We start from the raw sequence: 17,252 nt of genomic DNA on the forward strand, positions 1-17,252 counted from the left end.
GCCTAGGCCAAGCACTGAAGCGAGGAGCACAGTAAGCCTTAGCGATGTTCGCAGCAATGACGCTATTCCGAAACAATGTGATAACCCACTTGACCCACCACCACCCTCCCGCGTTGTCAGCGGCATAGTTACGAGCTGTTAAAAACAAAAACATCCCCTGAGCTAGTCCTGACTCTTCTCTTTCACCGTTTACCACCAACGACCCATAGGAACGACGACAACCACGCGGCGGAAAGCTCTTGGGTAACGGCAAGTGAAGGAAAATGGCCAACTATCAACACCAATATGCCCAACCAGCGACCGAGTACTCAGTCCTTCCTGAGGTAGCTGACAACTCAACAAGCGCTCCCGAGGTTGTGACACAGAATCACACCAGAGTAGGAGGCGGAGGAGAAACGGCGGCCTATTCTCCACCAGCGTATGAGCAAGGGTTCAAGCCTTACAGTGAAACAGCCACAGCGGTGGCCGCTGTGCAGCCTGTGGCTCCCGAGTTCTCGGAAACAGCATCTCCAGGTCCAAACAAAAAGGTCACGATCCTGTCGGTCCTGGTTGGCGTTCTCGCGGTAGCGGCGATCGCATTGGCAGCAACAACGGGGCTGATGGCCAAGAAAGCAAACGACAAGGATGCACAAATCGCGAGCATGAGCGCTGAACTTCAGACTGTTCAGTCGTCATCCGACGGCAGCAACAGCAGCAACGAAGTGGCAGCATCAGAAAAGGAGACCGTGACAGTCACAGTGGCTGCGCCCAGTGCTACGGGAACTGGCTCGTCTGATGGCTCTTCTTCCACGTCTGCTTTCTTGATAGAGGATGTCTCCAATGGATGCAATGACCGACCAGAGTCATTTACCGGGAAGGATTACACCACCAGCTGTATGTTTTGTCATCCTTGGTCCCCATGTTATGGCTCGTGATGCTAACAAGTGTGCAGTGTACGGCAATGTTGTGTTCAGACGGTACTGCAACCAAAAGACCACCTCTGTCCCTATCTACGCAATGCACACCCCCGACTTTGAAACATGTCTGGAGGCGTGTGCAAGCTGGTCCCAGGCTTTGCCCTACGCCTTCTCGGATGTTTCTGACAAGAACAGGGTCAATGTGACGTGCTCTGCGGTCAACTTTGTGCCAAAATGGACGGACAAGAAGGAGTCGGCAAGGAAGCAGTCGAGGGGAAACTGTTACTTCAAGAGCGGCGAGCAGACCGAGGAGAAGAGCTTGAGATCCAGCATAGGTGACACTACGGTCAGCCACGCCGCCATTGTGATTAAGCAGGCTGCCAAGAAGGACTGATATTCTTCTGTTTCCTTTTTTTGGGGGGGCCTGGTTAACTCTTTGGGAGACTTTGGGTGTATATACCTTACTTCAATGTAATTTATATTCCGTTTTTTTTTTTTGTTCTTTTTTCTTTTTCTTGTTTGTTTTTAAGGTTGTAATTAGTTGGCGAACAGCCGAGAAAATAAAAACCCCACCACATCATCCCATTTGACCTCTCTGTGATTCTCGCCTTGTCCCATCATGGTATCCAAAATGCTACCCTCCAGCCTTACGGGCACGTATCAGCAGTACAAACAGGACACCGAAATCTTTGCGTCATGGCTGGCCCAGACTGGAATGATGTTTAACTGTCCGGATGAGCTCCTCAAGTCCACCACCTCGCTCAGTTCATTGTTGATCATCACAAGGACAAGGCAAAGCCATCAGTCGATGTGCCCACCACCTTCAGCAAGACCATTGAGCGCGCCATCAATGTCCGCAAGGGGTTTGCCTCTTCTTGAAAGGCAGGGCTACTCTCAAAATGACGGCCGATGAAAAGCACAACTTCTTTGTCGGCGTGCTCGAGAAGGTCCGCGGTACCCTCAAGCCTCTCTTCTGACAGTCCACCTCCAAAAAGGGGCTTGACGAGACAGAGGAGGTGTCCTATCTGTTCAAGGAGCACGGCCACATGAACGGCATGCTTGAAAAGCTCGCTCTGTCCATCCATGCGCTCATGGAACAGATCGAGCCGAAGCCCAGCGTGCAGAACTTGTACCCGTTCGACATGGCACTGTACTCGGTGTTGGACACGTGCATGATGAACGCTGGCATCCTTGTGGGCGGCTGGCTCGCCATGTCTGATAAGCACGGTGACACCGCTACCATGCCCTATAATTGGGTGGTACGACAAGACTATTGCATAGGAAATTCTTTCTCAGCAGAGAAGATTCGAACAGGACCGCGCTGTGTTTCTGGAGCTGTCCCAGAATTGTACCGTCTTGGGAAGATTGGGTACAATGACCAGCGTGACAAGGCGTTCAAAACGATGCCGCCTGTCGTGGATGAGCTCAGCCGAGGCATGTATCTGATGATTGTGGATGGACTGGGGGACGTCCGCATGCCACTGTGGTGGATTCTTGCGGCGTCGTTCCATCTCGATGTTGTCAGGCTTCTTGGTGATGAGATTGATCGTCCGTGGTGCGATATGGTCGCCTTTGACCACCTTATGTATCAAACCATCAAAGACCATACCGAATATCACAAGACGCCGACTCAGCTTAAGATTGCCGGATGGAACAAGGACTGCGAGAAGGCTGCGGACAGACTTCAAAGGCTGGCTACTTTTTTGGCGGGAGGGCGACAACATCATCAATGCCAGGCTCGCCGCCGCCGGCGTCAACGTCAAGCCAACAATCTTTCTCAAGCGTCACCCTTTGTACTGCGGCCTCTAGGTCTCCGACATGCGAAACCAGCTACACTTCCTTGGTATACGGCTCGAGCGGTCGTTTGGCAGTGTTTTGTACACCGGCCATTTATACAACGCGGTCCAAGCTGAAGGGTCTGATTCCCCAAGACAAGAAGTGGGACAACATGGAACTGTTTTTCGACAGGTTCTTTATTGGCAAGGCCCCATCCAACATTGAAGAATACCACAAGCAGCTCTGTCTCGTCATGGGATTCTCCGCTGGCAACTTCATCCCCAACACCCGCAACATGGGCAAGATGCAGGCTACCAAAAAGGGTCCGCGCTCCCTTGTGGAGCAAGGGCGTGTCAACAGGGTCTTCAGGGGCAGATTCCGTCCCGACTCCAGCCGGATCAACCTCAACGCAGAAGACGTCCACCCCATCCTGTATAGAGACCAGAAGCCCACCGGCAAAAACGGCGTGCCTGGCTCCCCAGTCCACCTCATCGACTTCTTGGCTCATGCCCGCGAAGCAGAAATCCCGCCGCAGAAGCCGGATTATTTCTTTGGCCATCGCATCTGCTGGACCTTGCTGCGTAAGCTCAAGACGGCCATCGAAGGCGACATGCTCAAGTGGCTTGGCCCCAGGTACATCTAGAAGGAATATCAGTTGCCCTTCCTGGGTGGATACGTCTTCCGTTCCCTCATCGACGACCAGGGCACGATCCACGGAAACACCACCACCCCCCAACGGCTCCCCAGCACAGACCTGTTCCACAAAGCAGCCCAGGTCTACCTTGACATCTTGAAAGGCGAGGACGGAGAGGTGGAGCGTGCCCAGATCAAGAACGGGATTGATGTGTTCTACGCAATGGCAAAGATGAGAAAAGTCATCCCCGATGATCCGCACCCTGCATCTCAGTCCCATTACAACGGCGTCGGCGCCAGCAGGGGCATCCTGAACTCTGCGGACATGGACAACAAATGGGATGAGGACTATGATGAGGACTATGACAGCGATTACAGCGATGGCACGGCTGGTTTTACCGAGAGACTTCGCAACACTACCCGGGGTGGGGGCGGTCCGCGATTGCATGGCCAGGAGTTGATGGATGCGTACTCCGCAATGCGGCAGGTTGCCGCGAGAGGAGCGAGGCAAGGACAAGGAATTGATGGGCTGGTGAGAGAAGTGGAGGAGCAGATGGGAAGAGTACTGGGACAATTAGGGCGGAGAGGACATGGAGGAGCCCGAGGAGCCCGAGGAGGTCGAGAAGGGTCCGCAGGCCTGGAAGGGCTAGGAGAGCTAACAGGACTATTTGAAGCAATGGGCGGGCTTGAAGGGCTTGAAGGACTAGCAGAAGGCAGAGGCGGGCGTCAAAACATGAACGGACTTCGTCAGCTCAGGCGCAGGGAGATTGTGAAGCGAAGATGTGGTGTTGATCAAAGACTCGTACACAGCGTGTGTACCGAGAAAATAGCAGGTATAGTAAGGAAAGACATAATGGTAGACAGCACCTTAATACAAAACAACACTTCAGTCACAACTTCCCCTTCCTCCTCCACCCCACCTTTCCCCCTCTCCTCCCCTTCAACACTTTCGGCGCAACCCAAAGCCTACCATCCCCTCTATTCCGTCCCATCAAATCCCTCAAATATCCTCCCACCTCCCCGGGCAACCCCACCCATTCCGCCTCTTGCAACCACCTCTCCGCCTCTACCTCTTCAAACCTCACTTTTCCCCCATGCTTTCTCGTCAAATAACCCCCCAACCGATCCAACCTCACGCAGTTCCCCTCGTCTCCGCAGTGGTTCCTGTATCTCACCCCCTTTGTCTCAGCATCAAGGACATTACCAACAATATCCCTCGTCACCTCCTCCACACCAACAAACTGCAACCACCGCTCCACAGCCGGCATTTTGGGCACCAAGTGTAGTTTCTCAGAGTAGGAAAGAATATTATGCATTACATCCAACTTTGGAGCGTCCTCACCAAGGATGTAACTAGATCTGTGGATCACCACTTCCAAACCGGACCCCCTGGGGGCATTGGCGAGGTATTGCTCGGAGGCGTACTTGGAGAGGACGTAGCCGTTTTCGGTTCTGTCAGAGGCTTGGGATAGCAAAAAAGGTTGTTCGTAGAGGTCGGTGGTGCCTAGTTGAGCTATACTGGCGGTGGAGATGAAGTGGAATGTTGGAGGGGGGTGGTTCTGGAGGGAGAACTGGAGGGTGAGGTTGATGAGTGCTTTGGTTGAGAGGAGGTTTGGGGCGCGTGGGGAGGGGTAAGGGCGGAGGTGGTTGATTTCGGCGCCGTTGTGGAGGATTATGATCTTGGTTGTTGGAGTGGTGGGGGTGAAGATTTGGGAGGTGGTCGAGGGGGGGAGGTTGAGGTTTGGATCGCGGAGGTCACCGGGGTGGATCGTTATTTTGGGGTGGGAGAGGATACTAGGGGCGGTTTTGGAGGGGTTTCGGACGGCGTGGCAGTGGAATTTGGCTATGAGGGGGTTGGGGAGGAGGCGGTCGAGGAGGTGACGGCTGAGAAAGCCGGTGGCGCCGGTTAGGATGATTGTTATGTTTGTTACTGGGGGGTAAGGTAGGCTGGTGATTTTCGTGGAACTTTCTTTGGAGGCCACTTCGTCGTTCCAGTTGATGGTTTCAGGCTTTGGAAAGTTGATAGGTCTTGCGGCGGCGAGGCTGGTGTCTAGAAGTGTCGACATCTTGGCCAGGGTGTTTGCCTCGAAAAGCTTTGGCAGTGGAAGGAGGGCGCCAAAAGCTTTGTTGACCTCTCTCTGGATGCTGATCAAACGAGTTGCCACCAACAAGAAAGAAATCTGTGTCTGGTCCTATGGTCTTTCCGTCCACTAGGCCACCTAGGACCGAGGCCCAGATCTGCTTCATCTTGTCTTGGGTGTTGCTTTGTTGTTCAGTCTTTGCTGGCGGCTGAACTCGAAGAGCATGGGCAGTTCTTATGGGCACCACAGCAGCCATCTTGCCGAGTGTGCTGTCTTGAAACAGATTCGCTAATGGTATGTTGTGACCTGTTCGCTCTTTAATCTTGTTCTTGACATTGATGAGCAACAGCGAGTTGCCGCCAACAAGAAATCTGAGTTGGGGTCCAGTTGTTGACCAGCGACGAGTTCACCCAACACCTCTCTCCAAATCGCTTTCATCTCGGGAAGAAAAGAGCCAGACCCTGGTTCTCCACTGGCAAGCTTTGGAGTGGCAGTCTTATGGCTCGTCATTAGGGGTGTGCTGTGCGATATTCTAGCCTCAGTTGACGGTCTGGCGGTATTTGGAACCGGTATTGTGCCCCCTTCACTGGTGAGAGGCGCCCTCGAAAGGAATTTTCTATCCACCTTCCCATGATGACTCAAGGGCATAGCCGATAATGCTACTACCACCGAGGGACGCATGTACTGCGGCAGTGTCGTAAGATCAGAGACAATCTCTTTGAGTCTCTTGTCAACACCTGGCCCGGTAGCACCTCCGTATCTTCTTTGCACTTCGGACGACAATATCACATGCGAAACAAGGAACGCAGTGGCAGCATCTTTGTCGTCTCCCCGATGACGAATATGACAGACAGCCTCCACAATATCACCCTTCCAGGCAAACACCATAGCTGCTTCAACATCTCGCAGCTCAAACCGCTGACCTCTCAGCTTGACGTGGATGTCACCATTTATTCGTCCTAGAGTAACAAACACACCATCTTCACGCATGTATCCTCGGTCACCGCTCAAATGCGCTTGTGTCCACCCGTTAGCTACAGCCCGAGGGTTGGCAAGGGGGTCATTTGGAAACCGAGCAGCAGTAAGCTCAGGTTGCTTGATGTACCCAGAAGCAACACCTGCTCCTCCAATGACGATCTGCACTGGGACACCAGCTGGTAACGGGTGGTTGTTCTCATCCATGATGTAAACGCTGTGATTGGGCAGCACCTTTCCTGTAGTTACAAAGTAATAGTTGTGTGTGTTGGGGTATGGTTCGGTCATTACCACCATCGGCCAGAGACGTCATGGCCCAACTCTCTTTATGCGCAACTGAATATGTCGAAGACAGTGGCTACCCATACGAATAAGAGATGGTCATCATAGAAAAAAACACCTGCAACCCCAGAAACATGTAGATTCAAGCATCGGCGGGTTTAAAGCTGTACATGAGACAGTGCGTTAGGGGCAATGCTTTGGAATCGTGCGGTCCACCAACCAGCTGCTGCGGGCAGACGTCCCCAGACAAAGATAGACAGCTGCTTGGGATAGGACTATGGCCTCTGGGTTTCACCATGCGTCTTTGCAGCCGCTTTTTCCACGGCCGGCCCGAGGTCCCTTCCACGCCCCCCACCTCCGCCCATCACCCTTCTACCCCTCAAGAGAACGTGCAAGACACTCAGATATGGCGCCTGGGAGAGTTGCAGGAAAGAGAGACGCAAGTGCGACGGCCACCGGCCGGCATGCGGAGCCTGATGGATTCCGTTCCAAGCTTGACCGCTGGTTCCGATAGCTCCCAGAGCCATCGACATACCGAAACGTTCACAACCTCCCCAACGAACCCGCCTCCAAGACCATCCCCCACACGTGCCACGACTGCAAATTCTACGACGCTCTCTGGAAGCTCCCCCTTCTCCCCATCGGCAACGAGCTCTTCCCCGGCTCCTACGGTGCCAGAGCCGGTGCAGTGGAGGGTCGAAGACTGGAGCTGTGAACAGATATTAGCAGAGCAGATGGTTCGAGGTGCTTGACTGAGACGGTCTGTCCCATTTGAAATAGCACCACAAGTCTTCATTGATAAGTCCCTTATCTAGCTATTCTACCCAGTACAGTCTACATCACCGTTACGTCATTTCTTCACGTTTGAAGCGACAGGGCCGTTGAGAGAGCCGATTGGGTCAGCTGGATTTTTCCGCGGGAGCGCAGGACACCAAGCGTCGGGCCATAACTCAGTCAGATGCCCTGGTCGAAGGTAAAACAATGACCGTTCCTGCCTATGAAGCCCAGGTGTCTTCAATATCTTCATGTCTACATCAAGGCATCACGTAAAGATCGAACAGGACTCACTTCGACCCATGACCATGACGACGACAAGGCGGCACTTTACACTGGCCTGATGCACACAAGAGACTCAGCCTTGAACATGTATGGTATGAATGCCGGTCCGAGCGACCAGCTCTCAAGCCGCCTGGCAACGTTCTACATGTGGTCGGTTAGCAACGGTCTCGCGGATGGCACGAGGGCGTTAACAACAAGCTTACCTTTGCCTCAGGGGTAAGATCCGTCACGCCGGTTAACTGGTCTTGACACAGGGCTTCCTCCACTGTGCCTGGCCACGCACAGGTGATGGTGTCGAATAAAACCACCAGCCAGTCCATGCCGACATGGAACGAGGGGAACTGGACGACATATTCCCGGAGAGCGGGCCAGATCACAAAGTCCAGGATCATCGGGTGTGGCATAAAGTACTGGTTGGGCGTTGGGCGGAGCCACATGGGTATCGACTCGAAATGTTCCTCGGTCGGCATAATCATCCACTGCGTCACCCAGAACAGTACGTACATGAATCCAAAGGACGTCATGGAGCGACGCCTCTCGCTCATGATGCTGTGAACAACCCTGACGGCCCACTGCGACAGCAACGGGGCCTTTTCGAAATGGTTCCGGTCGCACAAGGCCCCCACATGTGCGTGTGTACCCAACACGTCCTCTGGCGACGACGCCTCTTGTAACCTCGCCTGAGCCTCGGCAAGAAAGCCAAACAGAAACCCTCGCAACGTCCCGTCGAAATCCGAATGAGCGACCATCATGCTCCAACGGGGCACGAACAGGCTGCGAGGTATGGTGCCCGGGGCGGCGAGCCTGTCGTGGTCGCTGAGGATGTTGGGATGAATCCGAAGGTTGTCTCGGATATGCCGAGGCGCGTTCAAGGCTATCCCACCCTGGAGCCCGACGGCAAATGGCCATATTTTCACGATCTTCACGCCGGCGGTATGCATCTTCTCGGAAGCCCCGTCAATCGCTGCATGAGGCTGGGGAGGAGTCTGCAATACAACAACGCTTCCAGCTCTCGGGTCAATCTCCTCGGCCAAGACATTTGAGGGAATGTGTCCAAACTCGCTGCGGTCGAAGGTGGGAGCAAGGAAATCCTCCTGGGTGGTTGACAACAACACATTCGGGTGGTAATGCTGGATCTCGACTCCATCGTGATGAATAGAACTTCCAGGAGTCACTGCCCGCGTGGCGATGTCGGGTATGGCCGAAAGGGATGTGGAAGCTGAAGCCACGGCATGGGCCAGCTGATCGACCGTGGCTCCTAGTCTGAGGCGCGCCAGCAAGAGCGCGGCATCTTGGTCTGTACTCAACCGAAGTCCATCGACGACGCGTTCCAAGCGGGAGACCTGGGATGTAAGAGCACTGTTTTCGGCTTTGAGTTGGTCGACTCGGGTTGCACCCTCGGGTCTGTCATACACGCAGACAGCATCTCGACGCAGGCATTCGGTACATGTTGGGCGTTTTCCATCGCACTGGGAGTTTAAAGAGTCACGTCATCAGCATGGGGCCAACAAGAGGACAGAAGGCTCACAAGACTAACCTTTCGCCTCCTCTCCCTGCAGTTGATTCACGGGCTTCTGGTTTTGGCAGGCACGGGCCGGAGGTTGCTACTGGGTTCGCTGCTCCCTGGCAACGGCCGAGCGGGTGCTGGCGCCAGCGGGCGCATTAGTCTCGAGAACCCCAGCTCAGTGTGTATCTGCTTGTGTAGATAACGGCCGAGTATTCGAGCTATGGCGGTCAGGGCCACAAATTTAGCAATCTCTTAACCGTGACCCCCCAGTGGGCGGGCTGGGATGTCTCCATGAGACACGTGGGGGGAGGGGGGAGGTGGAGAGGGGGGGGAGGAGAGGCAATTGCCGCATTGAGGAACCGGACCCTAACCCGACTTCTGTTAAGTTCCAGCGGCATCGGTCGAGTTGGGCAGCTTGTGTGCGTCGCCCGCGAGAATGCGAGTAGTCATGGTATGATAAGACAAAGACAGTCTAGTCTGCTGGTATGGATGAGGTTTGGCAACTTGACTCTCTAGTTGTGGTCTTTATTAGCCGCTTTCGATCAGGCAAATGTCTAGATGGTGGGAACTGGAAAGGAGAGAACTTTCTCTGCCCAGCGGCCTGTGTATGATGACACTACCTGTCATAAGGCAACTGGTACAAGACTGCCATTCACCACGCATGAACTGCGTAGATTGGCCACGGGTTGTGATTGGCTTGTTTTGTGTGGATTCTCCTGTTGCGGGTCCCCCCCCCTTATGACGATTTGGAGCATATTCCTGAATCTCTGGCACAGCCAAGCGGGGACCCGGGCAGAAGACCAGGCTTCTCCATGTTGGAATTCAAAGAGGACTAGGCCAAAACAAGCTTTAGGATTGGGCAGAATCATGGACTGTGGCTTGTAGACTGAAACCTTGTGCAACGTACACACCTTGGGCTAAGCTACAAAACACCACCTATCCACATACCTACTCATCCTACACAAACTCATAACACAAATAACCCCCCTTGATATCCATCACATCCGCCACCGTCGCATTCGGAATGATCCCCAACGAAGACATGACATGCCCCAAAGTAATCTCCTTGTCCCCATCACCACTCGTCGGATCCGGCGTCACGGCCAAAATCTCAGCAGTAGGCTTCCCCCACATGGCAGATTCCACCTCCATACCACCCGGAAACTCGGAAAACCCCACCGCCGGATCCTGCGCGTTGAGCCCGCTGATGTCCTTGAGCCTCGTATTGAGATCTTTCTTCTGCCAGTCCCACCACATCTTGTCCACGAAGCCGTGATGCAAAAAGAACAACGGGTCGCCTGACGAGGTGATTGAGTCCCCGTCCATCATTGCCAGCGCCATGTGCCCGACGAGATGAGGGCCCGAGTAGATGGCGTCCAGTGCCTGGCTGTAGGTTGGCCCGCTGATCGCCGAGGCGACATAGGTGGCACCACACTGTGTGCTGAGGGCGTTGGTGATGCGCCGGTTGACGCAGCGTGGTTGTGACTTGAACCCTGGGCCGATATTGACGGTGAGGTTTGCAAAAGGGCCATCAGCCACGCAGTTCTTTGACCCTTTTCCGGTGCCGCCGAAGCCAGTGACGGGATCGAAGACGGGGCTGGAGGAGAATTTGCCTGCGTCGCGGGTCTCGTCCCAGTAGGGGAGGGGGCCAGAGTAGCCGCATTCTTTGAGGAGGAAGGCGAGGATGTTGATGTAGTACCGGTGATATGGGAGGAACTGGCCCGTGGTGTGGATTTGCAGGGCGTGAATTTGGTGAAGAGAGACAAGTTCGTCCCAGCGGGTTTTGGCGCCGGGGAGGCGGTTGAGCTTTTGGGGAGATTTGAGGAGGCAGACGTTGGCGGCGAGGTAGGCTTTCTTGTCGGCTTCTTTCATGTCATGCCATGAAGGACGTTTCTGTGGGTTGGTGCATGCTGTGGCTGCGGGCACGGCGGCGCTGAGAGCGGTGCTGGCCGTGAGCAGGGCGATGAAGAAATCTCGGAGCATGATGCCGAATTTTTGGGTTCACTTTTCAGTCCAAGCCAGGCAGGACATTTTGGCGGTGCATTCGAGTTCAGATATAGATTTTCAGCATTTGACTGGTTTGTGCGTGTGCCCCAGTTGTGTCAGACGATGGATTCATGGATATTGACATACCTACATCAACTGTGCCAACAGAAATTGAATCTTCGGTTGCGGATAAATCTTGGCTGGCCATCTCCCTACAAAAGCAATTTCCAAGTGCCGCCCGTTCCTGCCGAGCGCTGTTGACTAGCAGCAGAGTATTATTTGGAGAATTTGCTTCCGAGCTTTTTCTGCGGTTGGTGGCTTCACGTTAACCCCATTGGTGCGCATCTACAACACATAGCCTGTCATATTCAGTATTACGTGGCCAAGGAATTGAGGCTAGATTTCTGTTGTTCTTACAGTACAAATACATCTTCAGTCAGGTGCTGGGAGCAAGCCGGCGCTCTGAGGTGGTCCCTTCATCTCCTCCTTCATCCTCTTCCCACTCTGCATCCTCTTTCGGGCCATCCACTTCTTCATCCTCCGTAACTGGACCTGGATCCGGAGGAACAAGCACTTCGGGATCATCCGTGATGCTAAGAAACTTTCTTCTCGCTTCCAAATGTGACCTTTCTCCCGCCCTTAGAACGGTGTTTGTAGTACGTCGTCGTGGGCTCGAATCACCAGGCGAGATATCATCAAAAGTTGAGGAGGAAAACGTTATATTGTTAAAAGAAGAGAATTACCCTCCAAAGCTGAGCAAAGCCTATAAATTATGTCCTCCACCAATCCCCACTTATCGCTCCACATGTTCCAACACCCTATATTATATCGAAAGGAGTTTTCAAACTGCTCAAAGTAATGCTTGGGTGTGCAGCGCTCGTGACCAGGCATGTATTTGAACCTGGAAGAGTACTCAACCTGCAGTCCCAAAACCGTTGTTCAAGCTTTTCCCTGGTAGTAAGTATGTTGTCTCCTCGAGCCGGGTCGTCTTTACTGGCTAGGTTGAAGTTCCCGATCTCGTCTTCTGACCATTTCTGGGGTATGCTGGAGAGGAGGATAGTGTCACACTTCAGTCCAGCCTTTCCTCCATCAGCATCCGACGGAGAAGACTCGTGACAATGACCCTTCCACTTTCCTGGGGCGATTCTACCAAAGGTCTCATCTCTGAACCCTACACAAACGGCCCCGCTCGAGGGACTCGGAACGGTTGCTATCTATGATCTCTGGAATGAGGCCAATAACGCTGGAAAAGATGGCAACAAACGGGCTGGGTAGTACATACCTGAAAGGTCCGTCAGTCCACAATCCATTTCTCCTGGTGTTGTGAGCAAGAGACCTAGATCTCAGTTGTCGTCCTCGGTTCTAAGCAACCACGCTTTGATTTCCTCGTTTTGGGATTGGCTGGTGTCTCCAGACCTAGTCTGCTGTTCCGATCCTTCCTCTTTTGTTGTAGCTGCTTTTTTGCTTCCACTTTGCTCGACCTGATTGGATTCAGCAGGAGCTGGGACAAAACAAGCTCGAGGAATGAAGTCTTTCAACTGCATCAAATACAACTTCTCAACACCCAAGTTCCAGCCAATACGCATCATCCACACTCTTTCTTCTGTCCTGACCTCTTCCTCCGATCTGTCTCGTATAGCCTTGAGCCATCGCGAAACCCAGGGGCCGAGCTTCCGAGATAGGGCGTATTTGTCCGCCAACACAAGGATGCGGTATAATTCCTCTGTCGACGGAGATGAAGGAACAGATTCAAAATTGCCGTGTGTGATATGGAACAAGGTTTGCATATCGCGGGGTGAGTCCTGAGGCAATGACACGGTCTCCAAGACAGACCGGATGAGGAAGATGGCTTCCATGATTCTGCCCAGAGTCCTCCAAATAGCATCGCGTTGAACGCCGGAGAAGACCGCTGCAGGGTTCAGGAGCACACATGAAAGTTTGTTGGGTTTTCGGATTCTAGGGCGCTGCCGGTGCGCAGTATTAGATCGCCATCTGGGCAATCAAGACGGTTGTGACCCTTCGATATGGGGCTCCGGCAGTTGATGGCGTTGGTGTCGTAGCATTGACATTTTGTGAAGTCTGTTTTTCTTGAGGTAAAAGGAGAAGAGAAATCTGGTAAGCCAGTCATTTTGAGGGATTGGTCAAGCTGATGCTGCCTTGCTGGTGCGCTCTCAGGTTGTCAGCTTCATGCCATCCGATTGCCCTCTAGTGGCATGCCAAGCCCCATTTCTCCAGTCCACGCATTCGACCCTAACCCGCCACGGCGACCAGCCTTTCATCACTGCTACATTTTATGGAACGAACTCGACAGTTTGTAGGAAAGGTAGTGTTTATTCCAGTGGATGGTATCAGCTGATGTTGAGAGAGCCGGATTTCCAGTTGTCAAGAGTGTTGTTCTGTGTTGATCAGCGTTAGCAGCCACTCTCGGAATTTGCCGAGATGTTCATGTCGATAAGAAAAGGATATGGCAGCCTGTCAAGAAAAGGTCCAATACTGTGACTGGCACTGCTTCAGCCTCAACCGCTGTTTTGGGTGAAGTTATCACGACCTCTAGAATGCTGAATCCCCCACAGACCAGGAACTGTGAAGAGGAGAGTTATGACGTCATATGCCCGGCAGAAGTGCGCTAGACTGGAAAAGACATGCCAAGAGGTCAACACGGGCCACAGCCGCCCGTTGAGATGGATCTCTGCCAGGATATCCATGTGATCAGGGGAACAACGATCCCATGGACGACCCCTATCCGGCGAGTTCCAGGTTTCTGGCCTGTTGTGTGACGGCCACAACAGATCTTCTAGAAAATCTCGACATGGCCGTTGTATTTACCCTTCCGATCTCACGTCCGTCCCTTCATCTCAGCCCCGAAGTCGCCTGAAAAATCCCCCGATGATCTTCCCTCGTTCCTCCGCCCTGGCCACGGGGCTGATAGGGCTGACCCCACTCACAGCTGCTTTCGGGACCATCAACGAACCGGTGGGCAGTCATCCCTTGTTTTGGCAGTCCTTGAGGAAACTCGCTGACACCTCTTGTAGGTAATCCTCGGCCAGCATAATGAACATGAAATGGTTACACGACTCGCCTTTCAGTGCCCAAGTGGCCAGAAAAGCGATGGGGTGTGTTTTGAAGCCCGGTCGCTCGATCAACTGGCAGGCTATCATCGAGAAGTGATGGGTGTAGCCCTCCCCGGAGCAGGATTTAATGGCGCGGTCGGAGCTCCAGATACCCTCGACCCGGTACCTGAAGGACCAGAAGCGCACTGCGACGATGCCGATTTTGTCGACGTTCCGGGATACCCGCAGAGCCGGAAAGAGGCCAACACGAATCTCCAAAAATGTGTCGATCACCTACGAGCACGCTTCCGACAGGCATGGGTATCAGCAGAGATGCTTGTCGATGAAAGGCGAAGGATCCGGCCCGGGGAGGTCGAGCTGACGAATGCTTTTGGTGGAGACTGCAATTTTGCTTTCCCCTCCCTTCAGATCAATGTCTTTGCGCGAGCCAAGTGTAGCACTCTCGAAGGGTTTGGCCGCGCGTTACATGGTGTTCAAGACTTTTACTCCCACAGCAACTGGGCTGATGAAACCGACATAAGCAAACCTATCAGCGAGACCAACCCACCAGGGCTTGCCTTGCATGGCACCGCGAAGTTTTTGGACCTGAGGGCTTCTGGGCCGATACCAGACGATCAGATCCCTTACAACCTAACAACGGGTTGCTTCACGATACCAGACGGGACTCCTGGATCCGGAGACTGCGCTGGTCGGGTGACACATCATGCCCTAAACAAAGACCATGGTGTCATTCACCTAGATGGAACTTTTGGTGATGCGGGGCCCGGGTCTCCTCGGAGCGAGGCCATATCAAGGAACTTTGAGAACGCCGTACGTGTTGCGGTACAAAGTTCCAAGGAGACCTGGGCTGCGTTTCGCGAACACCTCAGGGAGCAGTACGGAACTGTGGCCGGCAATCTTATGATCTGTGCTCTGGTGCGCGATGATCCAATCAAGGATTGTCGCAAACGGATGGCTGTCATTGCCCTGGATGCCTCTAGCAGAAGCGGTGCTGTTGAGGCATCTGGCTTGCAAGTTCAGATTGCTCAAGAGTTCAAGTTGAAGTTATCTTCACATGGGCTGGACCGAATTGAGGTCATGGAGTTTGCCGAGGCCCCCAAGATTGTTCATCCTATGGGCTTCCCAGAGTCGGTGACCTTTAGTGAGCTGGATACTAAAGGAAGGACCAATATCGGCAACGCGCTTGACGTTGCCATTGACGATATCATCCAGTCACAGCCGGACACGTACACGGACAGAGGTGCCGTAGTGCTCCTGACGGCGGGCGCGGAACCCGAAAACACGAAAGAAAACCAGGAGCTGGCTGAATATGCCCTCGCCCAAGTTGAACGCGCTGCCAAAGAAGGTGTCCGCATCCACTTCGGTTGCATCAATCCACCACGGCCATTCAATGATGATCCGGATCGGTCTTGGCATGAATGTGCCCCCGGTCACTCGATCATCCCCGCTGTCCTCAAAACAGGCGGCACTTTTGCTTACATCAATCATGTTGCGGGGAGACCAGATCTCACACCGGCCCCGCACTTCATTAGCACCATCATGTCTCGTGGCCTAACCTCCACTGATGAGTATGAGCCCGAACTGACCCGAATCTACCCTGGAATCACCATTGCCGCCCTTCTCAGCGCCGAAGATTACCCCTCCAAATCCTTGTTCTACCCGGCCAGCCCGTCAGAAAGGATCAACATTACCATTCGCGACCGGGCTCTAGACGGCCAAGGCGTAGCCAACGGTGGAGGTGGCTGCTTCTCCATCACACTCCGCGACCGAAAGCTCGACGATCTCAAGATAGCAGCCTATACCAGCTGTGGTACCGAGCCATTGATGCTGAACTACGAGGCGCTACAGGACGTTCATTTGTTGGTGGTGGCTGAGCTGGGTGATCCGCATCACCCGCAGCAAGAGGGATCACCGAGCCCACAGGGCGTTGTGTTCACATTGGAGCTGAGCAGTAACATGCCGGCAAAGAATGAGACATCTACCATGACTACGTCGAGCGTGGTGAGCTCCAAGGCAACGCTTAAAATGACAGAGGAGGCTGGAATCAAGACCGAGGAGTTCTTGACAAGTGAGACGGTTGAAGTGTTTGAGGAGGCGGCGACGGTGAATGGGACTGCGTCGACGACGTCGGAGGGGAGCCATACGGTCAGTGGGGGTGATGGGGTAACTGGGAGTGCAATGCCAGCTCAAGAAGCGATGGTGACTGGCAAGGAAAGTATGGCTGGTATGGAGGATGTATATGTGACGACGATAGCTGGGAATTTTAGCCGGGAGGATGCGGATGATATTCCGGACCTGAGGTAGATAGTTGTGGAGTACGAAAGATGTTGGAAATGATACCCTTGTTATGTCTTTTGATGCCGGCATCAGCGCCGATTGAGTGCTGCGCAGACATCTGTGAGGTATGGACACTAACCCGCTGCCTTTTTCTTCCACTCTTTCTGCAGGCATCACCAACATCACCAGTTTGCCCACGCATTCGTCGCGTCTCAGAACATCTGCTTCACAGAGTTGCTAGGACCCTCTTTAAATAGGGGACAGAAAGATAGGTAGGCAACTGATTCTGTGAGACAAGCACATAACTGTTAAGAAGAGAGTCTAACAGTTCATGCTAAGGTACAAGGATGTTTCGAGTTTAAGTGCCTGGGTACGTACCTATGCACAATCTATCTGAAGAAATGAATAAAATAATGATTAGCTACTTATATGTCTACCCGTCTATCCAGAAGAAAGGCGAAACGTGCTTAGATCCAATGCCGATCAAATCGTCCCCAACCACCATAACCATGACCCCATGCTATAGAAAATCGCCCCCTAGGGGACTTCCACATAAGCGTGAGGCTTCGAGACGTCCGAGACAGACCTTGGCCAGATCAAAGCAGAGAGCGCTGCGAACAAAGGCATGACGAAACCGAGATTGTTGACACGCGGATACACAAATTCGCATGGGGCGTAGATGCGGACCAGGCGACCATATAAGGCGGTC

General features: G+C 53.4%; 6 protein-coding genes across 6 annotated transcripts; 3 read left to right on the top strand and 3 right to left on the bottom strand.

Annotated features, from left to right (window-relative positions):
- Nucleotides 1-263: 263 nt before the first annotated feature.
- QC763_610085 (uncharacterized protein) lies at nt 264-1,437 on the top strand (the record flags this gene model as incomplete). Its single annotated transcript, XM_062914831.1, has 2 exons — nt 264-873; nt 932-1,437. The coding sequence occupies 2 exons, from the start codon at nt 264-266 to the stop codon at nt 1,288-1,290; spliced, it is 969 nt and encodes a 322-aa protein (XP_062763598.1). The 3' UTR covers nt 1,291-1,437.
- Nucleotides 1,438-1,795: 358 nt separating this feature from the next.
- Nucleotides 1,796-3,955, top strand: QC763_610090 (uncharacterized protein; the record flags this gene model as incomplete). Its single annotated transcript, XM_062914832.1, has 5 exons — nt 1,796-1,843; nt 1,892-2,773; nt 2,833-3,305; nt 3,420-3,837; nt 3,884-3,955. The coding sequence occupies 5 exons, from the start codon at nt 1,796-1,798 to the stop codon at nt 3,953-3,955; spliced, it is 1,893 nt and encodes a 630-aa protein (XP_062763599.1).
- A 3,460-nt stretch (nt 3,956-7,415) lies between these two features.
- Nucleotides 7,416-9,365, bottom strand: QC763_610110 (uncharacterized protein; the record flags this gene model as incomplete). Its single annotated transcript, XM_062914833.1, is given in 4 exon segments — nt 7,416-7,843; nt 7,906-9,171; nt 9,240-9,255; nt 9,271-9,365. 4 exon segments carry the CDS (start codon nt 9,363-9,365, stop codon nt 7,748-7,750), a joined length of 1,473 nt encoding a protein of 490 aa, XP_062763600.1. The 3' UTR covers nt 7,416-7,747.
- Nucleotides 9,366-10,166: 801 nt separating this feature from the next.
- Nucleotides 10,167-11,192, bottom strand: QC763_610120 (uncharacterized protein; the record flags this gene model as incomplete). Its single annotated transcript, XM_062914834.1, has 1 exon — nt 10,167-11,192. The coding sequence occupies one exon, from the start codon at nt 11,190-11,192 to the stop codon at nt 10,167-10,169; it is 1,026 nt and encodes a 341-aa protein (XP_062763601.1).
- Nucleotides 11,193-12,538: 1,346 nt separating this feature from the next.
- Nucleotides 12,539-13,051, bottom strand: QC763_610135 (uncharacterized protein; the record flags this gene model as incomplete). Its single annotated transcript, XM_062914835.1, has 1 exon — nt 12,539-13,051. The coding sequence occupies one exon, from the start codon at nt 13,049-13,051 to the stop codon at nt 12,539-12,541; it is 513 nt and encodes a 170-aa protein (XP_062763602.1).
- A 678-nt stretch (nt 13,052-13,729) lies between these two features.
- QC763_610140 (uncharacterized protein) lies at nt 13,730-16,624 on the top strand. Its single transcript, XM_062914836.1, has 2 exons — nt 13,730-14,168; nt 14,228-16,624. Exons 1-2 carry the CDS (start codon nt 14,082-14,084, stop codon nt 16,568-16,570), a joined length of 2,430 nt encoding a protein of 809 aa, XP_062763603.1. The 5' UTR covers nt 13,730-14,081; the 3' UTR covers nt 16,571-16,624.
- Nucleotides 16,625-17,252: the final 628 nt, after the last annotated feature.

The sequence above is a fragment of the Podospora pseudopauciseta genome, chromosome 6 (genome assembly GCF_035222475.1).
Source record: "Podospora pseudopauciseta strain CBS 411.78 chromosome 6, whole genome shotgun sequence".
Taxonomy (NCBI): domain Eukaryota; kingdom Fungi; phylum Ascomycota; class Sordariomycetes; order Sordariales; family Podosporaceae; genus Podospora; species Podospora pseudopauciseta.